We start from the raw sequence: 24,191 nt of genomic DNA on the forward strand, positions 1-24,191 counted from the left end.
CCCTGGACATGCACCCACTGTCTCATCTGCTCTGGAGGCGCCTGAAGACGCCTTCAACTTCATGAATGACAGTGCAAATGTAGTCATATTGCAGGTGGGCCCAGGATGGAGGGTGGCAGCTTTACTCACAGCTTCTCCAGTCACGTTACCCCCTGCTGAGAAATAGGGCAAAGGGCCTCCTGGGCAAGAAGTATGGAGGTGAAATGTGGCCTCCACATTGAGGACAGGCCCCAGGGATGGGAAGACGGGTGACAAGGCAATGAATGCCCCATGCAGACCCGTATGTTCCCCTGACATTCCTCAGATGCTCCTGTAAGTTCAGGAGAAAAGAAGGCGGCAGCCAGGACCCAGAGGCCAGCACCAGATGGAGGCCCTTCGAGCTTTTCTGGCCCCCTACAGTGGCAGCTACAGCTGGCAGGAGGCCTATGCAGATGTGTAACATCTGGTGGGCAAACTGGGCCATGCAATGGAGGTGAGGGGCCTTCTACTTGGGAAACTTTTGAGCGAGGAGACAGCCTATCTTGTGGGAGGTCTGCTGGAGGTGGAAGCCCTGCCCTGGGGATCATAGGAGAGTTTGGCTCAGCCCCAATGTCCAGGGCAGAACCAGGGGGCCTCTGACCCTCCATAGTATGTGACCCCATACAAGCTGGAGGCAGCACCTTTGAAGGCAGCCCTGCTAGAGCGGGCTTTGGAGCTGCTTGCCCAGCACCACTTCTAGGCAGGTGTCATCTTCCTGTGCCCTGAGGATTCCCCACACCCAAAGCATCTCCCTGGCCTAGGCCACTTGCTTTTCAAGATCCACATAGACATTGACAATGTCATCAGAACCAATAAGATCAGGGACAGGTGGGAGTGTGGCCACATGGTGGTGGTGCCAAGAGTGTGATGGGTGAGGCCAGGACATCCTCCCAATCGCCCATTGGAGACCAGCAGGCAGAGCCTGATTGATTCTTAGGCCAATTAGGGCCCATTGTGGTCTGGGCCTAGGTTGCCTAAGGGGCTTGCTCAAGGGCTTGATGCGTGGGCTCAACACCTTGGCTTCTGTGATATATGGGAATGGGTGTCAGACAATTGTGTGGCCACCTGGCCAGGCCTGTAGTTCAGCCTGTGGGTGAGGGCAGAGCTCAGGCTGTGATGGACAGGGCCCTTGGAGTTTCCAGCCAATCTCTGCAGCTGACCAACATGCCTCTCGCAGGTTTTGGGACCCCAGCCTGACTGCTGACCCCCTGACAGTTCTGCTGTATGTGTGGGGTGGCTTCATGTACCTGCAGGACATGCTGGAGCATGCAGTGGTGTGTGTGCTCAGTGGCATTGTGTCCAGTGCCAGCTTCTACCTGCAGCAGATGCCCTGCCCTTGCTACGTGGAGGACATATGAGCGCCCCCCTCCCCACTCATTCCTCTAGCTGCAAATCCCAGATCTTAGGTGGGACCCGGGCTCCATTTGTTTTTTATTTTATTTTATTTATTTTTTATTTTTTTAGAATAAAATTTTTATATTTAGAATTAGCCAGCTGGACTCAGTTTAGATGATCCCAATTTTGTTGGCAACATCCAAAGCATCATAGTCTGGAGCCAGTCGAACATATGCCTTCTCTCCATCAGGCCTAATCAGGGCATTGACGTTGGCCACATCAATGTCACAGAGCTTCTTCACAGCCTGTTTGATCTGGTGCTTGTTGGCCTTGACATCCACAATGAACACAAGTGTATTGTTGTCTTCTGTCTTCTTGGCTAACTCAGTAGTCAGAGAGAGCTTGATGATAGCATAGTGGTCAAGCTTGTTTCTCCTCGGAGCGCTCTTGCGAGGATATTTAGGCTGCCTTCAGAGTGTCTTAGGCCTCCAGAAGGTAGGTGATGTGCGGATCTTCTTTTTTTTTGTGGCTGTGGACGCCTTTTAGCACTGCTTTCTTTGCCTTCAAAGCCTTTGCCTTAGCTTCAGCTTTGGGAGGGGCAAGAGCTTCCTTCTTTGCTTTGGGCGCCATCTTTGTGGTTATTTTGTTATTTTATTTTTTATTTTAATTTTATTTTTCTTGTTTCCTCTTTGCCCTCTTCCACCCTCCCCACCCCCCTTTCCCTCTGGCTATCACCATCCCGGGGTCCATTTGGAACATTCAGTTAGTCAAGGCTGTGACTAGCTGGTTTATGTGGACCACCCCCTGTGACCTATAGAGGGAGGAGCAGTGACCCCTGGGATATGGGGTTTCCTGGCACAGAGAAAATGTGGGACTCTGAGGCTGGATGAAGGGTCCGAGGATAAGAGAGGGCAAATGTCTGTGGTGGCCTGTGCCTTAGGATCTGGGGGGTGGGAACCATAGTGTCAGATGGGAGCTGCACAGGGTCTCCAGCCTCCACCTCTGCTGCCTTAGGTCCCTGCATGTGCTAAGCTGGTCACTGATATTCTTCCTGATTCTGGCCTGGATCTACTGGGTGTCACTGACAGTGAAGGCCAGGGTGCACGAGAGGGAGAAGGGGCTGTGCTACACAATGCGTGCTTTGGGACTCAGTGGCACTGCGCTGTGGCTGGGCTGGTTTCTCAACTGCCTAGGGCCCTTCCTTCTCAGCACCACACTGCTCGTGGTGGTGCTCAAGGTGGCATGCCATGGTCTTCCAGGCGACAGAGTATGTGTGTGCGCGCAGGGATGGGTAACAGGCAGGAGGAGCCTTGTGTGGGTGCGTACCCCTAGGCTAATCTGGGCATCTGATCTGAGCTCCTGCAGCTCCAGGGCATCCTCTCCTATAGCCAACCAGCTGTACTCTTCCTGTTTCTTGGCCGCTTTTGCTGTGGCCACAGTGGTCCAGAGCTTCTTGCTGAGTGCCTTCTTCTCCCATGCCAACCTGACAGCTGCCTGCGGGGGCCTCATGTACTTCATGCTCTATCTGCCCTATGTGCTGTGCATGGCCTGGTGGGACGCCCCCTCCTTCACCACCACCACCGTCCACCACCAGATTTGGTTTTGGTCACCTGCTGTCCCTGGAGGTGCCCATGTGAACTTCTGTGCCAGTGGCAGCTTTCATAGCAGCTGCATTCCTAGGGGCTGAGCTGTGGGAGGTGCACAAGAGTCACCTGCACTTCCAGCTGCTGCCAGGAGGGTGCTGCACCCCTAGTACACATCTTTGGAGAGCTGGCTGCTGGTGGGGTACAGCAAGTTGAGGAGGACTTCTCAGTAAGCCAGACTACCCTGAAGGAGGTGCCTGAAGCACCGGGAAGGGGCTGGGGGCAATGGTGGGGCTCGGTGCCAGGCCCTCAGGCCGACCTCCCCTCCTATTTTCTCCAGCCACCCACCTGCTAGGTATTCCTATACTTCTCTGAGGACCAGGGGAAGGAGGGGGAGGAGGATCACCAGAAGGCAGGAGTAGGGGCGGACCCTGGGCTACAGGTTCCCGAACTCATCATTTGGTTCCTGGATGACCCTAGCATGACAGAGACGGTGCTGTGAGCCTCCATCCTCTGTGGGGCTGGTGGGAGTCACTGGGAGTGACAAAGAGAGGAGAGAAGGCCTGGATCTGGCTCCTAGACTCCCAGAGGGGTGCACTCCTGGAGGAAATAAAAAGAAGCCATCCTGTGAAACCGTGTGTACATGTGTCTATGTGCCAGGTTACATGTGTGTCCAGAGATGGCTCTGTGCTCGTGTCTGGATCCAGCTTGAGTGTGTGCAAGAGTAGGTTTGTGGAGAACCAGTTACAGCTGAACCCCCAACTGTGAAGGCCTCTGGTGGCCCAAGGGCAGTACCAGTGAGTGCCTGGCCATGAAGTGGGCATGAAGTCAGGGCTTGGGAATGTCCAGGGCAGCTTGGAGGAGCCCTGTGAGGGTGGCTGGAACCTAGAGGCCTCAGGCTTCCCACCCAAGCCAGAAGCCTACCACTAGCCAGCCTGTCCTCATCACCTGGTCTCGGTCTCCAGAGCAATGAGTGGTGAAACAAAGACCCTCAACGAACTTCTAGGTTGGGTTTGCAGATGGACTTGGGCCTGGAGAGCTGGGTTTAGCATAAGGGGCTGCAGCCCATGTACCCTGTGCCCTGGAGAGCTACCCCTCCCACCTGAGGTCAATGAGGGTTGGTGTTGTGTAGAGTGGTTGGAGATTTGGGGGTAGGACTCTGGAAGTGGAGAGAGAAGGCCCAGACTGTGGGGGGCTCCAAGTGAACAGGTGGTCGTGGGGGAGGGAATGGGGATCAGGGAAGGCAGGGAGGCGGGGATCCGTACAAATGGCTTATACCAGGATGTGAGGAGGTGCATGGTGGCTTCAAGAGTATTATCAGCCCTGTTGCCCAGCATGTCCTTGGTCAGTCTGTGTGTCCCTGGAAGGTAGGGAGCTGAGCTGAGACCAGTGCAAATGTCAGGCTGAGGGGTGACCTACTCTGCCTTGCATAGCCCAGGGCCTGGGGTCTGCAAGGGTGAAGGGTTGCCATGGGACGTAGGGCAGGCATGCTTATGAGAGGACATGGGAACTGGAAGGGAGGGTGTTTGTGGAGTCTGAGCATATGTGTGCATCAGTGTCCCTTCGGTCCAGTGTCCCTACGTGTCATTGTGCCTGTGTGTCAGTGTCCCTGTGCGTGTTCATGACCCTGTCAGCGTTCTTCAGGTTGCATCTGGGTGTGTCTGAATTAAGGTCAGCGTCTGTGCTTCTCTGTGCCCACCAGTGCCAGAAGGGGGCGCTCAGTCCAATGCACGTGCAGGGCTCCTGAAAGTGGAACCTGGAGGTGGGGCCTGGGTTAGGGGCGGGGCCCGGGACCCCACCTTCAAGCCCACTGTGTGGAGGGGCAGGCTGAGGTCTTGGAGGGTGGGGGTGTGGGTCTGCGTCACCACCTCCGGAGGCCTTTTCCTGTGGGGGGAGGGCCCGCCAATGAGGGCTGGGCCTGTCACGTGGGCCTGACAGCTGGGGAGAGGGTGGGTGGTGACTGTGGTCCTGAGGTGGTCAGCTCCTGGAGCAGAGTCGCTGAGACCCCCACGGCCTGCTCTACTTCAGCCCGCCTGCCTGGGATGCTCTGCTGGCCCCACCATGTTCTCCAGGAAGAAGCGCGAACTCATGAAAACCCCTTCCATTTCAAAAAAGAACCGGGCGGGAAGCCCCAGCCCGCAGCCCTCAGGAGTAAGTTACCCTTTTCGGGTTGGAGGAACCGGTGGGGACCTTGGAGCAACAGCAGGACAAGGGTGCGCCCTTGTTTGGGCAGTGGGGCAGGGGCCCAGCTGCAGTAACGTGCTGCGCCTAAGCGGGGGCTCAAGCCAGCTACAGCCCCCATCAGGCGGGACTGAGGGGCCGCGCAGGATCAGCCAGGACTTGTGAATTCAGCTCATGGTGGGAGTCCTTTGGGATGGCTACTGCCTCCCCTGTCTCCTCCAGGGCTGGCTGCAGGACCCAGGGAGTGGGGTTGGGTGCTAGGGTGGGGGAAGTATTTGGTTTGGACTCTGTAGGATGGAGCTCAGAGAACTGTGACACATCACTGGGCAAGAGGTTTAGAGCGCAGCAGAGCATCTAACAGGACCCCTGGGTTTCGGGCCTCCACGACCCAGGGGTTTTACAGTTTGGTGGTATCTGGGGCTCGGGGTTCTCCAGGACCCTTAGTGTCTTTAGCAGGGATTAAGTGCCTCTGCCACAGCCTGAGGTGGGCTACAGGGCCTGGGACGCTCTCCTGGCCTTCCTTCCCTCACCAGGAAGTGGGGTACCCGCGCCCCCGCTGGCCCCGCCCCTGGCTGTGGTTTGGGCTGACGGTTGTTTGTGAAAGCTCTGCGGAAGAGAATGTTGGGTAACAGGTATGGGAGGGGCATGGCCCCAAATCTCAGCTCTCTGACCTCTAGCCCTTGACCCCCATGGGGTCAGGCTAAGACCCCCTAGAGCCCCATTTCACTTCTGGAGAAACTGAGGTAGTACCTGGGCCAGAGCCCCTGCCTTACCCCTCGCTAACCCCTCAGGAGCTGACCAGGAAAGATGGGGCTGATGCTGTGTACCTGGGACCCACCCTGGAGCCATTGAGTGTGGCCTCCAATGCCAAGGCCACAGGCACACTCAAGAGGCCCACGAGCCTGAGCCGCCATGCCAGCGCTGCTGGCTTCCCTCTGTCTGGTGCCAGTTCCTGGACCCTAGGCAGGGGCCACCGAAGCCCACTGACAGCAGCCAGCCCTGCCGACCCAGCCATCGAGGGGCCCTGCCCTGACACCGTGGAGGACATCTCCCACCTCCTGGTTGATGTGGCCCGCTTTGCTGAGGGCCTGGAGAAGCTTAAGGACTGTGTTCTGCATGATGGTGAGAGCTAGCAGGAACGCCGAGGCCTGGGTGGAAGGCCCAGGTGGATAGATATCCCAAACCCTGTGGGGTCAAAGCAAGGTACAGGGAAGGACTTGAGGAGGCTCAGAAGGGAGTCACAAGGACAGCTTTGTGGAAGAAGCCACTGCAGCTAAGGCGTTGAGGGATGTGTACAAGTCTGGTGGCAACAAGGAGGGAAAGGCATTGAGGCAGAGGAAATGTCATGTGCGCAGGTCAGAAATATGAAATGGAGTTGAATTTAGGGGAACAAGATGTGGGTATTGCTGGACATGGAGTGTGTGAGGCTGAAGGTATTGAGGACATTAGGCAGAAGAATCTTAGACATTATCCTGAGGCCAGTGAGAAGCCACAGAAGGTGTTAGAGCAGAGGTGGAACAAAGTCAAATTTGTGTGTTGGGCCTGGGTGGGCTAGAGGTAGGGTGAGGTTTGATGGAGTCAGGAGGGACAAGGGGCAGGACGGCATGTGGCTGCTGGAGGGAGCAGCCTGTGGGATGGCAGTTCCGTTTTCTCCTCCTCGAGACTGACAGCCTGGCTTCCTGCTGAGTTATTTTCATCTGTTTCCTGTTTGTCCCTGGCAACCCTGGCAGGCACCTCAGACTAGGCAGGCACAGCACCTTGTGTGTTGCCTGCTTCTCCCGGAAACCACAGTGCCAGGACCATACCAAGCGCTCTGACCTGTTCACTCAAGGCATCCATTTTACAGATAGGAAAACTGAGGCTAGGAGTGGGGCTCTGACCCCCAGCTCTCCCAGCCAAGGAGGGGCCAGAGACAGATCCAACCTCAGCTTGCAGTGGCCTTTGTGCCTTCAGGGTGCTGACGAGGAGCTCTGTGTAGAGGCTCAGCCCCTGCTGGGTGGGGGCGGGAGCCCCCAGGGTTATCTGGTCACAATGGCAGAGCCTGAGCTGTTTCCTGGGGAAACTCTAATCTTGGTTCCTATCCTATTCTGGCTCTTCCTTGGAGGTCAGGCCTGGGTGGGGCTGAGTCCTGCAGGCAGTTTGGATGGAGTTGGGGACACCCTTCTCTGCCTGGGGCATCCTGGGCCTGGGGAAGGGACCAGAGCAGAGAGGATGTGTGTATGAGTCCTGGTGCTGCCCCTGCCTTTCCAGCTGTAAGACTTTGGACCAGCTGCCTCCTCTCCAAGCCTCAGGTGTCTTATCTGTGAATCGGAGCAAAGATATGCCCTGAGCTTAGTGATTTACCAGGTTTTCTTGGCATATTGAGACTTGTCTTGGAGACTGGTGTACTTCTGCACAGGGCCCCGAGGTGAGGGGACAGAGCAGGGTGTGGGGTCCCCAGCCCTCTGAGAGTATGTGGAGCTTGGGGACGCAGCAACTGTGACGCTTGGCTTGGCCATGCCAAGCTGGGCATGTCCAGGCTTCGCTGGAGTTGGCTTCCCTGGAGTCAGCTTTCAGGTGGGGGTGCTGCAGGGACCCAGGTGGCTGAGGTCAAGCCATACAAGGGGCAAGGGGCTGGGTGCATGAAGGAATGTCCTTGGAAGAGGCATGGACTGACCTTTCCCCAGCATCTTCCCTGGATTCCTGAAGTCCCTTTCTGCCTCTTTGACTTGGCCTCAGTTTCAGAACCTCCAAGTTTCAAGGCACAGGGGCCATCCAAAGGGGTCATCCATCCATGTTGGGTACCTATTTTCAGGCTCTACTTATGTTTCTGAGCAGGGCTGCCAGGCACAGAGTCAGGAGGCCCACAGGTGTCAAAGCTGTCTTCCTAGCCAGCCAGCTCTTGGGCCTTTGTACCTGGTTGTCCCTTCCTCTTACATGCACTGCTATGGTTTTGTTTTTGTTGGATAGTATATGTTCTGCCTGGTGTTCTTATACCTTCAAACGTAGTGTATGTGGAAAAATTGTATGATCCTTGAGAAGTGACTTTACATCTCTGTGCTTTGGTTTCTTCATCTACAAAATGGGGATGATGACAGTGGCTGTCGGGAGAGTGTGAGATAACAGGGTGCTTGAGGCCTGGTGCCCAGGCAGGCAGGGAAGGGAGAGAGCTGAATAGTCTTGAGCAATGCTAAGTGGCTGGGGCAGGGAAGGGACCGGTGGGCTCCATGGAGGAGGAGGTACCAGAACTGCAACTTGAAGGACAAGCAGGAGTTTGCTTTCTGGAGGGACAAGGAAAGTGTTCTGAGCAGAAGGGACTGCCTAGGCCAAGGTTTGGCCTTTGCTGCCTTGGCCAGCAGCCCAGAGACAGACAGTGCCCTACCTGAGGTCCCACAGTGAACCTCTGGCACCTGCCATCTTCTATCTCTGCCTCAGTTTTCTCAGCTGGGGACAGGATCTTTGAGGAATAGGTGGGCAGGTTTTCCCTGGGGCAAGACCCTCCCTCTCCGCTCATACCTGCTCTGCCCAGCAGACCTCCTTGAGGCCCGCCGGCCTCTGGCCCATGAGTGCCTGGGTGAGACCCTACGAGTGATGCGCCAGGTCATCTGCAAGTACCCGCTGCTGAACACTGTGGAGACGCTCACAGCTGCTGGCACCCTCATTGCCAAGGTCAAAGGTCAGCTGGCCAGGACAGAGCAGCAAGGGCTCTCTGCCTGGAAGGGCTTTCTGGAGGAGGAGATATTTGACTTGGGTTTTGAAGATACCTCAGAGTTTGATGGGCACACTTGCTCTAATGATTTCCCTTCAGTTAGTTGCAGGGGTGGTCACATCCAAAAGTGGGCCAACCCCCCTTGCCCTTGTCTCTGCCGCCAGCCTTCCATTATGAGAGCAACAATGAAGCCGACAAGCAGGAGTTTGAGAAGGCCTTGGAGACCATCGCCGTCTCCTTCAGCAGCACGTGAGCACAGGGCCTGCGGGGCAGGAGCAGGGGTGTGTGGGGCCCTTGCACCTCTGGATGCTGACTGCCCCCACCCTGCAGTGTGTCTGAGTTCCTCATGGGTGAAGTAGACAGCAGCACTCTCCTGTCAGTGCCCCCCGGGGACTCAAGCCAGGTGAGCAGAGATGGCCTCCTCTGTCCAGGGTGGGCATCAGGGAGGACCAATCACAGAGCTGGACTCACCTGGGTCTCCCCTACACAGTCCATGGAGAACCTATATGGACAGGGGAGTGAGGGCACCCCCCCCAATGCCGAGGACTGTGACACGGGTGAGTCTGTGAGCCGCACACATTGCGGGGGCGCTTGCATGAATGGTGGGTGGAGGGGCAAGAGACTGGGACTGAGGGTGTGCTGGGGGTGGAACCTGGGCTGAGAGGCCACTCCACAGGCTGCCTGCTACCCGAGGAGGTGGACATGCTGCTGCAGCGCTGTGAGGGAGGCGTAGATGCGGCCCTGAACTATGCGAAGAACATGGCCAAGTACATGAAAGATCTCATTGGCTACTTGGAGAAGCGGACTACACTGGGTGAGCACTGACCCTGGTTGAGACCTGCCAGAGGGTCCCCTACCCTCATGTCCCCACTACTCACTCCCCTCCCCCTTGCACTGACTCCCCTTCCCTGCCCTGCAGAGATGGACTTTGCCAAAGGCCTGCAGAAGATTGTCCACAATTGCAGACAGAGCGTCATGCAGGAGGTAGGGCCATGGGCCTGGGCATGAGTCTCCATAACTGAGAAGGGCCAAAAGGAAGAGGCTCCCCATCTATGCTGTGGTGGTGGCGGCTGAGGAAACCAGGGAGGGCTTCCAGGAGGGCCTGAGGCTGTCCCACCTCTCTGACTACCACTCCCCCTCAAAGCCCCACATGCCCCTCCTGTCCATCTACTCACTGGCCCTGGAGCAGGATCTGGAGTTTGGCCACGGCATGGTGCAGGCAGTGAGCACGCTACAAACCCAGACCTTCATGCAGGTGGGCTGCACCCTGGAGGGTGGGCTAGGAGTGGGGGTGGCAGGGTTTCCTACTTATGGCCCATCTCGCCCCAGCCCCTGAATCTGCGGCGGCTTGAGCACGAGAAGCGCAGGAAGGAGATCAAGGAGTCCTGGCACCGTGCCCAGAGGAAGCTGGTACCTTGGGCATGTGGGTGGTTTGGGGCGAGACGGGTCGGCCTCTGAGCAGGCGCAGTCCCAGGCATGGATCTGTGCTGTGCTGTGATTTCCCCACCTCTTATACACTTGATGACAGCTTACCAAGCATCCTGTTCTGCTCCTGGCCTCTTACACTCACCCCACATTCAGAGGCTCTCCCCACCTCAGTCTACCCCCTTTCCTTTTTCTCACCCTTTACAGATGCTCAGCTGTGGAGGCCACATGGCTTATTTCACTAAACCCCTATTGATGGATATTTTAGTTGCTGCTGAGTTGTTGCTCTTTCAAATACCACTGCTGTGACAAGCCTGTGCCCTGCCTTTTGGACATGTGATCAAGCATTTCAGATCCTTGCCTGAAAGGGAATGGCTGGGATGGGGTGTGAGTGTACGAGTTATATTTTTGAGCCAGAGTCACACTTTTCCCCTTCTGTGAGGTTTGGTCCATAGCCTTTGCTCCCTTTGGATTGGACTATGACCTATTTTTTATTGATTTGCCAGAGCCCTTTACATATTAGAGAACTCAGCCCCTGAAGGTATGTGTTACAGACTCCCCGAACCCAGTTTATTGTTTTGACTTTTGAACTTACCTATGGCCTATTTTACCAGGTAGAAACCATGATTGTCAGTAGTAGTCTTTTCTTCTATGATTTCTGGGTTTTGTGTCTTGTGTCAAAATTTCTTATTTAAAAAGTTTCCCCTACTACCTGTATGAGTTCTTTATGTTTAAGCTTCTGATGGTACAGGCTGCAAGGTGTGGTCCCAGAAGGCCAAGGGTTCTCACTAAGTGCCTTCCTGCCCACCCAGAGAGAGTTTGACTTCCTGCCTGGGCGCCTGCACTGCTCTCCTCTGTGAGAGGGGAAGTGAAAGAGAGCATGCGTCACCAGCCATTCTGGTGAGCGTGCGTGTGTGTCAGGGACTGATGTCGGCTGTGCCTCATTCAGAACTTAGCTATGCCTCAGCTTCCCAGGCCATCAGATGGACACACCAGATGCCAGTTATTCCTGGAGTCCCATCATAGGAGTCACCTCCTATTCTTCTATCAGTTCTTGTGCAGGGGCTGGGATATCAGCAGAAGAGACATGGGTGTTAATGGTGCCTGACTCAGTGTCTTGCTGTTGGGGCGGAAAGTGGGGGAAGCTGGGACATTGAGCCCAGTTGAAGGGCAGTTTGGAACTGGTCTCGTTCCCACACCCACAGCAAGAGGCTGAGTCCAACCTTCGCAAGGCCAAACAGGGCTACGTGCAGCGCTGTGAGGACCATGACAAGGCCCGCCTGCTGGTGGCCAAGGCAGAGGAGGAGCAGGCGGGCACTGGGCCTGGGGTGGGTGGCACAGCCTCCAAGACCCTGGACAAGCGGCGGCGCTTGGAAGAGGAGGCCAAGAACAAGGTGAGGCCGGGTGGGAGGGGACAGTGGAAGATGGGACCCAGTGGGGGCAGTTCCTGACACACTATGCGAAGTTTCCCACCTCCAGGCTTTTGCCTGGGCTGTGCATCTGCTGGAAAAGCTTTCCAACCCTGTTCTGCTGGCTGGGTTTCTGTGTGGGGCTTGAACCCCAGGCAGAGGCCTCTCCGTGCACTCCCCCTACCCCATCCCAGGCAGAGGAAGCCATGGCCACATACCGTACATGTGTGGCGGATGCCAAGACACAGAAGCAGGAGCTGGAGGACACCAAGGTGACGGCGCTCCGGCAGATACAGGAGGTCATCCGGCAAAGTGATCAGACTATCAAGTCGGTGGGTGCCAGGTGTTACCCTGCCCTGGCCATGGGCGGGCTGGGCACCTACCCATGCAACCTCCTGACTTTACCACTTGCACTCGGCCATCTTCAGGCTACCATCTCCTACTACCAGATGATGCACATGCAGACAGCCCCGCTGCCTGTACACTTCCAGATGCTATGTGAGAGCAGCAAGCTGTATGATCCGGGCCAGCAGTATGCCTCCCACGTGCGCCAGCTGCAGCGTGATGAGGAGCCCGATGTGCACTATGACTTTGAGCCCCACATCTCCACAAACACCTGGTACAGCCGTGTGCGCGTGCCCTGGGAGCCAGCTGTTCCCCTGAAGTGGGAGCGAGCATGGCAGTGGCTCTGTGACCCCCATCATGGCTCCTCCTCCTGGCTTTTGGTCCCATCAGGTCCCCTGTCATGCGTACCCGGAAAGGCAGCTTCAGTGTTGGTGATGCTGCAGAGGCTGCCAGCAGCACTCCAGAGGAAGGGGGCCCCAGTGATGGGATGCTTGTCAAGGAGCGCAGGGGTAAGTGCCCAGTGGGAGTGAGTGCCCCGTAGGATTGTGAGGTGGCCGAGGCCTCCCTCCAGCCCTTCTCAGCCACACTCAGCCCTTCACTAGATGGCCCATTCTGCAGGAGGGCGTGGACACCAGGTGCACAAGTCATGGCCAATCTCCATCCCAGACTCTGATGGCAGCTTGGACCCCAGCCCTGGCTCAGGTGAAGGGCCTGCCCTGCTAGCTGAGGACAGAGAGCACTATGGGGCCAGGGTGATGGAGAGGGCCCTTGGGGCAGCATCTGGCCAACAATCTTACCCCTCCTGGCTTGGGGTAACTGATACCCCGATTTCCTGCTCAGGGGACTTTAAGAAGTTTGAGCGGATATCATCCAGCGGTACTATGTCATCCAGCGAGGAGCTGGTGGATCAGGAGGGCAGTGAAGGGGCATCAGCCTTCGAGCAGGGTGAGAGGGACTCTGACCCTGGCAGTACGGGGAGGGTTTAGACGCAGCTTGTGGGGGCTGGTCCTGACCTGCCTTGGTGACAATGAGCACCTGTCCCACCTCCCAGCTGACCTCAATGGCATGACCCCTGAGCTGCCAGTGGCCGTGCCCAGTGGGCCCTTCCGCCACATGGGGCTCTCCAAAGCAGCCCGTACCCATCGGCTCCGAAAGCTCCGCTCACCAGCCAAGTGCCGGGAGTGCAACAGCTATGTCTACTTCCAGGGCGCTGAGTGCGAGGAGGTGAGTGTGGGCCCCAGGGGTTGCTGGAAGGTCCCATGCAGAGCACAGGGGTCTCTGGGAGCAAAGATCTGAACTGCACCTTCAGAAACTGCCTTATGGGGGTGTGGGTTGTGAGGACTTTGGGGTGGAGGGGAAACCAAGCTCTCTGCTCACTATGTGATCCCCCAGTGCTGCCTGGCCTGCCACAAGAAGTGTCTAGAGACCCTGGCCATCCAGTGTGGACACAAGAAGCTTCAGGGCCGCCTGCAGCTCTTTGGCCAGGACTTTGGCCAGGCAGCCCGTGGCACTCCTGATGGCGTGCCCTTCATCATCAAGAAGTGCGTCTGTGAGATTGAGCGACGGGCGCTGCGCACAAAGGTGACCATTGTGGGGACAGCAGCAGGGGCTCTGTCCTGGGAGCGTGGAGGTAGGGCAGGCATGGGCTGAGACTGACTACGGGCTGCCACAGGGCATATACCGGGTGAATGGGGTGAAGACGCGTGTGGAGAAGCTGTGCCAGGCCTTTGAGAATGGCAAGGAGCTGGTGGAGCTGTCACAGGCCTCACCCCATGACATCAGCAATGTCCTCAAACTCTACCTGCGCCAGGTGAGCCCCCTGGGGACAGAATAGATGCTGGGCCAGGACCCTTGGCTGGCAGGGGTGGGGTTTCTTGGGGCAGTGGGCTGCTAGGTCTGGGATGTGGCGAGGGCAGGAGCAGGTCCAATTATGGGTTGGGGGTGGGGCCAGCACTTGGCAGGGGTAGGGCTGTTGCTAAAGCTGTGGCCAGGTGGCCAGGGCAGGACAGAAGGGGACTGGGCGCGATCCCACCCCACCACAACCTGTCTCTTGCAGCTGCCGGAGCCACTCTTTTCCTTCCGCCTCTACCACGAGCTCATGGGGCTGGCCAAGGACAGTCTGAAGGCGGAGGCTGAGGCAAAGGCAGTGTCCCGGAGTTGTACCGATGTGGCTGAGAGTGAGGCTGTGAACATGGCTATGGTAGGCCGGTTGCGTGAACTCCTGAGTGACCTGCCATCTGAGAACCGGGCCTCACTACAGTACTTGCTGCGACACCTGCGCAGGTGAGGACCAGCTGGGCAGGGGTCCAGGATGGCTGAGTCCAGGGAGCCGCTCTCACCCTCTTCTGCACACCCCACCCCCCGCCAGGATTGTAGAGGTGGAGCAGGACAACAAGATGACCCCTGGGAACCTAGGCATTGTGTTCGGGCCCACACTGCTGCGGCCTCGCCCCACCGAGGCCACCGTGTCCCTCTCCTCCCTGGTCGATTACCCCCACCAAGCCCGCATCGTGGAGACCCTCATCACCCACTATGGTGCGGTCTTTGAGGAGAAGCCTGAAGAAGAGGCCAGGGGCCAGGTGAGGCGCAGGTGGACCCCAGCGCCGTCCCCGCAGGGGAGGGTGTAAGGTTCCATCGTGGCAGGGTACAGATGGGAAGGGCTGGGAGGTCTCTGGTTTCCACATGGGCAGCCTCTGAAGTATCTTTTAAGCAAAGAACTGACAAAGTGTGGGCTCAAGTCTGGAGGAGACCCCACTTGGTGCAGAGGCTTTAGTTCGCTTTGTGCCCTCTAGCCGGCCCCTCAGCTGGATCCAGCCTGCTACTTGACTTGGCTGCCAGGTTTTAATTTCAAGCCAGCAGTTTTTATTTCTGCAGGTTGTGTTTTGTGTCCAAGCAGCACCCTGCTCTAGTATTCAGTACCTTTGCATTGGGTCTTTATCCATCTTCAAGCGTCTCTTGGGGTTTGGGCGGTAGGTCCCCGGTCTCCAGACGCAGGACTGGGTGTGGCCTCAGGACAGGAGTTCCCTTGCTGCCCATCCCTGCAGGACTCAGCTCCCCTGCCAGAGCCTGCTGCCCCTGCTGGAGGAGCTCAGCCATTCATGACATGGGAGCTGGGCCCTCACAACCTCCCATGCAGTGGATGGTGACAAGCATTAGAGCTTTATTTTTTTCCCTTAAAGATATTTATTTTTAGAAAGAGGGGAAGGAGAGAGAAACATCAATATGTGGTTGCCTCTCACGTGCCCCCAACTGGGGACCTGGCCCACAACCCAGGCATGTGCCCAGACTGGGAATCAAACCAACAACCCTTTGGTTCATAAGCCGGTATTCAATCCATTGAGCCACACCAGCCAGGGCAGGGTTTTTTGTTTGTTTGTTTTTTAATGTGGCCAATTTACAAGACAGAAAATGGAGCTTGGATGGGCTGGATTCCAGGTCCCTCTCTGACCTCCTTGCCACCCCTGCAGTACGGAATGTCCACCCAGCGGGCTGAGGTGCTGTTCCAGGTGCCCTACTCAGAGGCCAGTGAGGGGGCTGCCTTCCCCCTGCAGGAGGAGGCTCAGGACGGGAGCCCAGGTAAGCATTTGGGCCTGGGATATTCACTTGCCCTCCTGGTCTCTCCCTCTCTGTGTCTTTCCCTAGTCTCTTCCTCTGTCTCTACCTGTCTCCCTGTCTCTCCCTGTCTCACAGACTTACCAGAATCCCATGTCGCCTCCAATGACTCTGACTCAGAGCTGGAGGAGGCCCCGGAGTTGCTGTCCTCAGCGGACGGGGGTGCCCTGCACCGCCTCAGCTTCCTGGAGAAGCAGGGCAGTGAGGCCAGCGTGGAGGAGGCCCAGGACAGCGGCAGTGAGGAGCAACTGGGGCCCTCGGCCGAGGAAGACGGTGACTGGGAGGGGCTGTCCCAGTACAACACCAACCAGTGCAACAACGTAGCTGAGGGCCGACTGCCTGACACGAGGCACCATGGTAGGAAGGTCACAACGGGCACTGGCTGGGAAAGGCAGCCAGAGTTGGTCTAGCTGGGGCTATGGGTGGCCTATGCCATGGCTGGGGGCCAAGAAGCACCCCTTTCCTGGCTCCTATCACTGTGGATGTCTCTGGGCCTCGCCACACTGTGCCAGGCTCTTTGCCCAGAGTGCATAGGCTGCAGTGTCCCCTCACTGGGAGGCCCCTTTGGCCCACAGTTGTAAGGGCACTGCTGGCTGCCTTTTCCACAAGCTTCTAGGAATGTGGGTGAGTCGATGGTCCACCCTGTGCCCCTTTGCATGGCTCTGCTCTCAGGAATCACCATGGGGCTGTGTGGACAAAGGAACCCCCTGAGTGGCACCTGCCCTCTGCTCAGGGCTGGCTGCTCCTTGGACCTGCCCTGAACTATGTATGATCTCTGGTTGCCAGGCTGTGGAAAGCCACTCTGACAGCCAGATGGACGGCAGGGGCCAGAGGGCAGAACTGGGTTGGGACACCTGGTGTTCAGGTTTATGGTGGGGTCTCTCCTTCATATGCGCATGTATTTTGCTTAAAATAAAGTTTGTTAATCTGAGTAGCAGCCTGGGGATGGGTACACAGGGGGCCCTTTGCTTCCTTTTTGGGGAGGTTGTGAAGAAGGAAATTCTACCCCAAACAACATAGGGAGGTACCAGAGGCCAGGGAGCCTTTGAGGTGGGCCATGTGAATTCGCAAATGTCAGTTAACCACCACTTCACATAAAGGACCCACTCAGCGCTAGGAGGACGGAAACACTCCCCATCTGTGCTGTTTGGCTGCCAGCTACATTTCCTGTGGGTGCTCAGCACTTGAAATTAGGCCAGACTGACCTGAGGAACTTACTTACATTTCATTTAACTTGTTTAGATTGTCTTCAATCTCAGGAGCATCAGGGACAGCACAGAGAGGACAGACAAAGACCCACCCCAATGCATGTTACCCCCCTGTAGCTTGGAGACTGCCCCACAGCCAGTGGGGTGGAGGGCGGCCCAGCAGAGATGAGCCCCAACTTTTAATTTGGTGTAGAAGTAGGCAGAATTCATACCCAGTTGTGACAAAGGCAGCCAGGAGAGCAGGGGCCTTCCCTCCTGATACGGAACAGCCCCTAAAACCACAGCATGCCCCAGGCATAGATAAGAAGCAGCCATGAGAGCCAGTCAGGACAGTTTGTGACAGCAGGCCTTGTCCCTGCAGAAACTTTCAAAGAGCCAAAAAGGAGACCATGCGGCAGCAAACTACACCCCAGTGCTGTTTTTTTCCAAACATAGCACACAGCCACACTCATTGACATGCCACCCTTACGCGCCACTTGTTCCCAGCAGAGCTGGGTCATTGCAACTCTAAAAACATTTACTGTCTGGCCCTTTACACAAAAAAATATGCTGATCTCTGATCTGCATTTTTGAAAGGACAGAAGAATTAACAGATAAAACCAACAGTTCAGAGTTCAGCTGGACAGTAGCTTTCTATCAGTGTTGTTCAGGTAGCCAATGTCATGAAAAGCACCCCATTCTCAGATGCAAAAGTATCTCTAGAACCTGGTGGGTCTGCAAACACCAGCCCCCAACCTGTTAGAGGTGCTTTCACAAGGTGGGCTCACTTCAGGCTCACAGTATATCGTAGCGGGGGTGCTATGTGAATGCCAGGCCCCCACCTCATCCCACCCATCCCTATGGAATCCCAAAGTGGGTGTCACAGAGCAATAGCCCACCCTGAGCCAATCTCAGGACCTGGCAACAGGCCGTACTTGGAGGAGGGACAGAATCTGGTCCCCAAGGAACGAAGGGGAGCCAAGTGATACTGGGAGGAGAGCACCGAGGCCACAGCAACACCCCAGAAGTGACAGAAGTGCCCATTCCCTCTATGGCTGGAAACCTAACCAAGGGCAGGTTTTTGTCAACTTCAGAGACAGAGCAAACCCAACCACAGCGAAGGACTTTCCATGGATGCTAGTGAGCTAATTCTAGTCATAAAGAGTTAAGTATTCAGGAAGAGCCACAACATTTTGTATGGTATAATATATGTAACATTTACCACCTTAACCATTTTTTGGTGCATAGTTCAGTGGCATTAAGCACATTCACACTGTTGTGCAGCCAACCCCACCATCCATCTTACAATTTTTTAATCTTCCCAAACTGGAACTCTGTCCCCATTAAATACTAGCTCTCCTTCTCCTGTCCCCAGGCTTTGACTCCTACCACCTACTTTCTTCTCTGACTCCTCTAGGGACCTCCTCAGTGGAATCACAGTGTTTTGTGTCTGATTCATTTTGGCCAAGATGATTTTGGAGAAAAGGGGGAGACTAGTTTTACCATCAGACACACTATAAAACACCAGTTGTTGGTTTTTTTTAATTTACTTTTTCAGAAGAGGGAAAGGGAGTGAAAGAGGAAGAGATACATTGATCTCTTGCCTCTCACATGCCCACAACTGGGGACCTGGCCTGCAACCCCAGGCATGCGCTCTGACTGGGAATTGAGCCAGCGGCCTTTCAATTTGCAAGCCGGTGCTCAGCCTACTGAGCCATGCCAACCAGGGCTGAACACTGCTTTTAAAACCTAAATTGAGTCAATGAAGAATCTTGAAATGGACCATCTGTGAGTCTGCATGGGAAAGGCAATTCAGGGTGGCCACCCCAGGATCTGCCAGGTGCTCTACAGTGTTGAGATTGTTGTCTGGGGGAAAGGGACATCTCTGGGTCAAAGGGTGCCCAGAAGCAAATCCCAGGATTTAAGGCCTATGTGTAAACATCACACCTATAACTGGGAGTTTAAGAAGTTAAAAAAAAAAGCCCTGGTTGGTGTGACTCAGTGGATTGAGTGCTGACCTGTGAACTATAGGGTTGTCAGTTTAATTCCCAGTCATGGCACATGCCTGGGTTGCAGGTCAGATCCCCAAATGGGGATCTGAGAGAGGCAACCACACATTGATGTTTCTCTCCCTCTCTTTCTCCCTCCCTTCCCTTCTCTCTAAAAATAAATAAATCTTAAAACAAACAAAACGGGGATAATTTTTGCAAACTAAAGAACTCTTACAGCTGAAGATGGAGGCGTATGATGGACACACTGCGTCTCCCTCCACAACTAAGAAGGAATACAACTACCTCAAAACTGGAGTCAACCAGAAGTTCCAGAAAATAAGGCTGCATGGAAGTCCAACAAAGAAAGACATAAAGAAGAAATACTCATCCAGACAGGTAGGAGCAGAACTGGGGTGAAGAGGATGCGGTGTGGTGGTGACAGCAGTGGCGGCAGTGACCACCAGGCGGAAAGCATAGTCACATGTTGTAAAAAGTAGGGAGGGACACCTAGGGAGCGCTCCCAGCACCAGACCAGATCGCACAGCTCCCGGTTCCAGCACCAGGGAAAATAAAGCCTCATTGCTTCTGACTGTGCAACCAGTGAGGGTTGGGGTGGAGGCAGAAACTGCTGGTCTCAGCAGAGTCCATTTGTTTAAAGGGCCCCGACGGTCCTAGAATGTCCACAGACCCACTCACTCTGGGAACCACAACCAGGGCAACAGCTAGAGAGGCTCCAGTCCCATAGGGGAAGCGGGAGAAGTGCCTGGAAAAAGGGCGAGTACTGAGCAAGCCACACTGTTCCCCCTCAGACCCTCCCCCCACACACAGCGCCACAACGTGGTGAAATGGGTCACCCTCTTTTGACGAATACCTAAGGCTCCGCTACTTACAACATAACAGGAGTGACAGCTCTACCTAAGACACAGAGGCAAACAAACAGGAGCCTGTCAAGATGAGGAGACAGAGAGATATGGCCTAAAAGGGGGAACAGATCGGGGTTCCAGTGGGAGAACTAAGTGACAGGGAGATAGCCAACCTCACAGATGCAGAGTTTAAAACACTGGTGATAAAGATGCTCACAGGGCATGCTTAAGTATGGAAAATGCATAAGGGAAGAAGTGAAGGCTATACTAAGTGAAATGAAGGAAAATCCACACAAAACCAATAGTGAAGGGAAGGAAACTGGGGTTCAAATAAATGATTTGGAACATAAGGAAGAAAAAACAGTCAAACAGCACAGAATGAGGAAATAAGAATTGAAAAAAATAAGGAGAGGCTTAGGAATCTCTGGGACAACTTTAAATGTGCCAACAAACGAATCATAGGAGTGCCAGAAGGAGAAGAGGAAGAGCAAGAAATTGAAAGCTTATGTGAAAAAATAAAGAAGGAAAACTTCCCAAATTTGGCGAAGGAAATAAAGATACAAGTCCAGGAAGCACAGAGAATCCCAAACAAGCTAGACACAAAGAGGACCACACCAAGACACATCATAATCAAAATGCCAAAGTTTCAAGATAAAGACAGAATCTTAAAAGCAGCAAGAGAAAAGCAGAGGGTTACCTACACAGGGGTACCTATAAGAATATCAGCTGATTTCTCAAAAGAAACTTTGCAGGCAAAAAGGGACTGGCAAGAAGTATTCAATGTGATGAAAAGCAAGTACCTACAACCATGATTACTCTATCCAGCAAAGCTAGCATTTAGAATGGAAGGTCAGATAAAATGCTTCCCAGACAAGGTAAAGCTAAAGGAGTTCATCATCACTGAGCCATTATTACATGAAATGTTAAAGGGACTTATTTAAGAAAAAGAAAATCAAAACTATGAACATTAAAATGACAACAAACAACTCTCAACAACTGAATCTAAAAAATAAAAACAAAACCCAACTAAGCAAACTAGAATAGGAACAGAATCATAGGTATGGGGATCATTTGGAGGGTTATCAGCTGGGAGGGGGAAGAGGGAGAAATGGGGAAATGGTGCAGGGATTAAGAAGCATAGTTGGTTGGTACAAAATAGACGGGGAAGTTAAGAATAATATAGGAAAGGGTGAAGCCAAAGAACTTATGTGCATGACCCATGGACATGAACTAAGGGGGGGTGGGATTGCTGGAGGGAAGGGGGGCACTGGGCAGAGGGGAGCAAAGGGAAAAGAAATTGGGACAACCATAACAGCATAATCAATAAAATATACTTAAAAAAAAACAAAAAACCGAAAACTATTATAGCTCAATAGCCTTCCTCACCACCACTGGGATGGTCAGATTAAAAGTTTATTGGGCTACCCTACAAATTAAGAGTTGACAAATCCAGGATATAACAATGAAGTAGAAGGCCACCACAAACCAACTGATTTTAGACATAAAGATTTAAAAGTTTAAGGACAGAGCTTTTCGGGCTCCTGAGCTGGCTCTCTCTCAGGCTATGGCTCTGTTTGGGTTCTCATGCTCTCTTGGGCTCTCAGGCTCTTCTTCCCTGAGGATGCCTGGATGATTGTGCTACAGGCATTTTACAATGGATGGTATTTTGTATGGGAAGGAACTCCAGGCATAGTCTAGGATGGAGCTGGCCTAGCAGAGGATGGGAGGTTTGTTCTTTGGGTGTTCTAGAGGGAACAGGTTCTGAGGTAGAAGCATGCCCTTCTTCCAGAACTGTGTAGCTTTTCTGTACGTATTCCCTCACTTATTGCGGGTATTACATTCTAGACACCGCCTCCCCCGCGATAGGCGAAAATCCGCGAAGTAGGAACCTTACATTTATTTTAGTATTTATATATATTTCATTTTATAAACCCTTCCCACACACTTATTAACCGTTCCCAATTTCTTATTAACCTTTCCAATTCCCTTATTAACATTTTCCCACACTTTTATATACACTACTTATGTTCTTAAACATATTTTACACTCTTAAACCTATGTAACGTATACAGTACCGCAAAATCCCATGATATAGCGAAAAATTCGTGATAAATCTATTTTTAAAAATCACGCGATAGCGAGGCCACAATAAGTGAACCACGATATACAGAGGGACTACTGTATTTTGTTTTAGATGTAAATTAACCCTATAGAAACTAACAGGGGAAAAGATAGAACCCAGGTATTTAGCCTTAATTGATAGCTTAAGTAATTAAAGCTGTGACTTGATAGGCATAAGTGACTGCTTTTGAATAGACTCCTTTCCTTTATCACCATACCTTTACTTCTGGAATTTTGCCTAGAGGGTGGCAGCAGGAATGGGGACCCCAATTTGCTCTTCAGTAGCAGGTTTACAAATGCAATCTTATCTCAAATCCATTTTTCAGATGAGTTGGAATTTTCAACAATTCTAGAGGTGCAACTATGTTATTGCTTTGTCATCTTCATGTGCAACCATCACAACTAAATGAGGTGATGTGGGTCTACATGGAGTGAGGTGGTGATAAGATCCACCTCCTGAGTCAGACTGGCCAGGCTTAGGGTATTTCCCTTTCTATTTGTTCTCTATGTGACATTGTACAAGTCACTGAAATTCTGAGCTTCAGCTTCCTCCTGTTAAATGAAGAAAAGTATCTATTCTGTATCTATTAAAGGGCATTTACAGGAACCTCCATCTCCACATGGACAACACATCTTATGTAAAAAGAGAAAAGCATATTTTGGGTAATGTTTGATTAAACCCAACTTAAAGTTGAGCAGATCTCTTTACTGCAGACATTCAATACATAATTTGAATCTCTAGTAGAGGTATGAATTACACACCCTTTCCAGACTTTTTTGGAGACCCACAGAACACATATTAAGAAGAGTTTACCCACCTCCCAATGTTGCTGTGATCATTTGGCATAATAATGTAAATTAAATTTTTAGCTCAGTATCTCCTGCATTATAAGGGCTAACAATTACCACTTCCATGCAAAAAATAAATAAAATAAATTTTTTAAAAATGTAAGAACAAAATAAATGAATAGTGTTGAGGAAAATAATTATTAATCAAAAAACTCCCCTTGAAAAATAAAAAGCAAAGAAACATGACAATGAAATCAAGAAAACAAAACAAACACAGAAAACACAATGGTGTTGGGGAAATTGGACAGATATGTGCAGAAAAATGAAACTACACACAGAAGTTCAAATGGCTCAAAGACTTAAATGTTAGACCCGAAACCATAAAAATCGTAGAAGAAAACACAGGCGGCATTTTATTGAATATATCTCCCCAGGCAAGGGAAACAAAAGAAAAAATAAACATATGGGACATCAAAGTAAAAAGTCTTTGCACAGCAAAGGAAATCATCAACAAAATAAAAAGACAATGCACAGCATGGGAGAACATATTCGCTGATACATCTGATAAGAGGTTAATATCCAAGATTTATAAAGAGGTTAAAAACTCAACACCAAAAAACAAAAAACAAACAAAAAAACCCCCACCTAATTAAAAAAACAGGCAAAGGACTTGAATAGACACTTCTCCAAAGAGGACAAAATGGCCAATACACGTATGAAAAGTGGGAAATGAAAATTAAAACCACAATGAAATATCATCTCACACCTGCCAGAATGGCTATCATCAATAAATCATCTAACAAGTGCTGGAGAGGATGTGCAGAAAGGGGAATCTTTTGCACTGTTGGTGGGAATGCACACTGGTGCAGCCATTGTGGAAAGCAGTATGGAGATACCTCAAAAAAATTAAATAGATCTGCCTTTTGACCCAGCAATCCCACTTCTGGGAATACACCTGAAGGAACCCAAAACACTAATTCAAGGCACATGCCTGGTTTCAGGCCGAGTCCCCATTTTGGGGTGAGTGAAACACAATGATGTTTCTGTCCCTTTCTCCCTCCCTTCCCCGCTCACTATAAATAAATAAAGGAATAAATAAATAAATCCAAACATGAAATGACTTGTAACATCATAGCCCAAGGCTTATCAGTTTCTGGTTTAATGTTCTATTTTACTTTAAAAAATAAAATAATATTCTTAGGAGAGAGGGAGAAAGAGGGAGAGAAACACCTGACCAGCAACCCAGGCATGTGCCCTGACTGGGAATCAAATCAGCAACCTTTCAGTTTGATGGCCAATGCTCAATCCATTGAGCCACACCAGCCAGGGTATGTTACATTTATTTTAAAGTCCTAGTTTTCCATCCACCAGGAAATAAAAATTCTCAATTTGCTTCCTAGTTTTCAAACATCAATTATTGGTGTACTTAGTGCTGCCATAAAGTGTAAGTGAACAGATAACTAGGTGAATTAAAGTGTGCATATTAAGCCTGACCTCAGCTTCAATGAGCCTTTTCTTCAGAGGACACTGCACAAATGAATCTGAGCATTTGCTTTGCTTGAAGCATGAGTGGTCACTAAAGGAGCCACACACGGTCCTTACATAAAGCATCAGGAACACCCATGTCAGAGTGAACAATGCAAC

The 24,191-nt window shown here is 52.6% G+C and overlaps 1 protein-coding gene and 1 long non-coding RNA gene across 2 annotated transcripts; both read left to right on the forward strand.

Moving 5' to 3' along the window:
- The first annotated feature begins 304 nt into the window (after positions 1-304).
- ARHGAP45 (Rho GTPase activating protein 45) lies at positions 305-16,527 on the forward strand. Its single transcript, XM_090289133.1, has 24 exons — positions 305-472; positions 4,965-5,087; positions 5,909-6,239; positions 8,629-8,772; positions 8,970-9,054; positions 9,136-9,208; positions 9,296-9,362; positions 9,482-9,619; positions 9,725-9,789; positions 9,950-10,060; positions 10,135-10,215; positions 11,436-11,624; positions 11,834-11,971; positions 12,068-12,258; positions 12,375-12,493; positions 12,603-12,686; positions 12,825-12,929; positions 13,036-13,208; positions 13,377-13,565; positions 13,657-13,794; positions 14,041-14,267; positions 14,353-14,563; positions 15,452-15,560; positions 15,675-16,527. Exons 1-24 carry the CDS (start codon positions 467-469, stop codon positions 16,004-16,006), a joined length of 3,429 nt encoding a protein of 1,142 aa, XP_090145259.1. The 5' UTR covers positions 305-466; the 3' UTR covers positions 16,007-16,527.
- On the forward strand, positions 2,929-3,569 carry LOC149999559 (uncharacterized). Its single transcript, XR_016513470.1, has 2 exons — positions 2,929-3,189; positions 3,277-3,569. It is a non-coding gene; the product is annotated as an uncharacterized LOC149999559 (long non-coding RNA).
- Positions 16,528-24,191: the final 7,664 nt, after the last annotated feature.

This window comes from Furipterus horrens, unplaced genomic scaffold, assembly GCF_987537825.1.
Source record: "Furipterus horrens unplaced genomic scaffold, mFurHor1.1.pri manual_scaffold_10, whole genome shotgun sequence".
NCBI lineage: Eukaryota > Metazoa > Chordata > Mammalia > Chiroptera > Furipteridae > Furipterus > Furipterus horrens.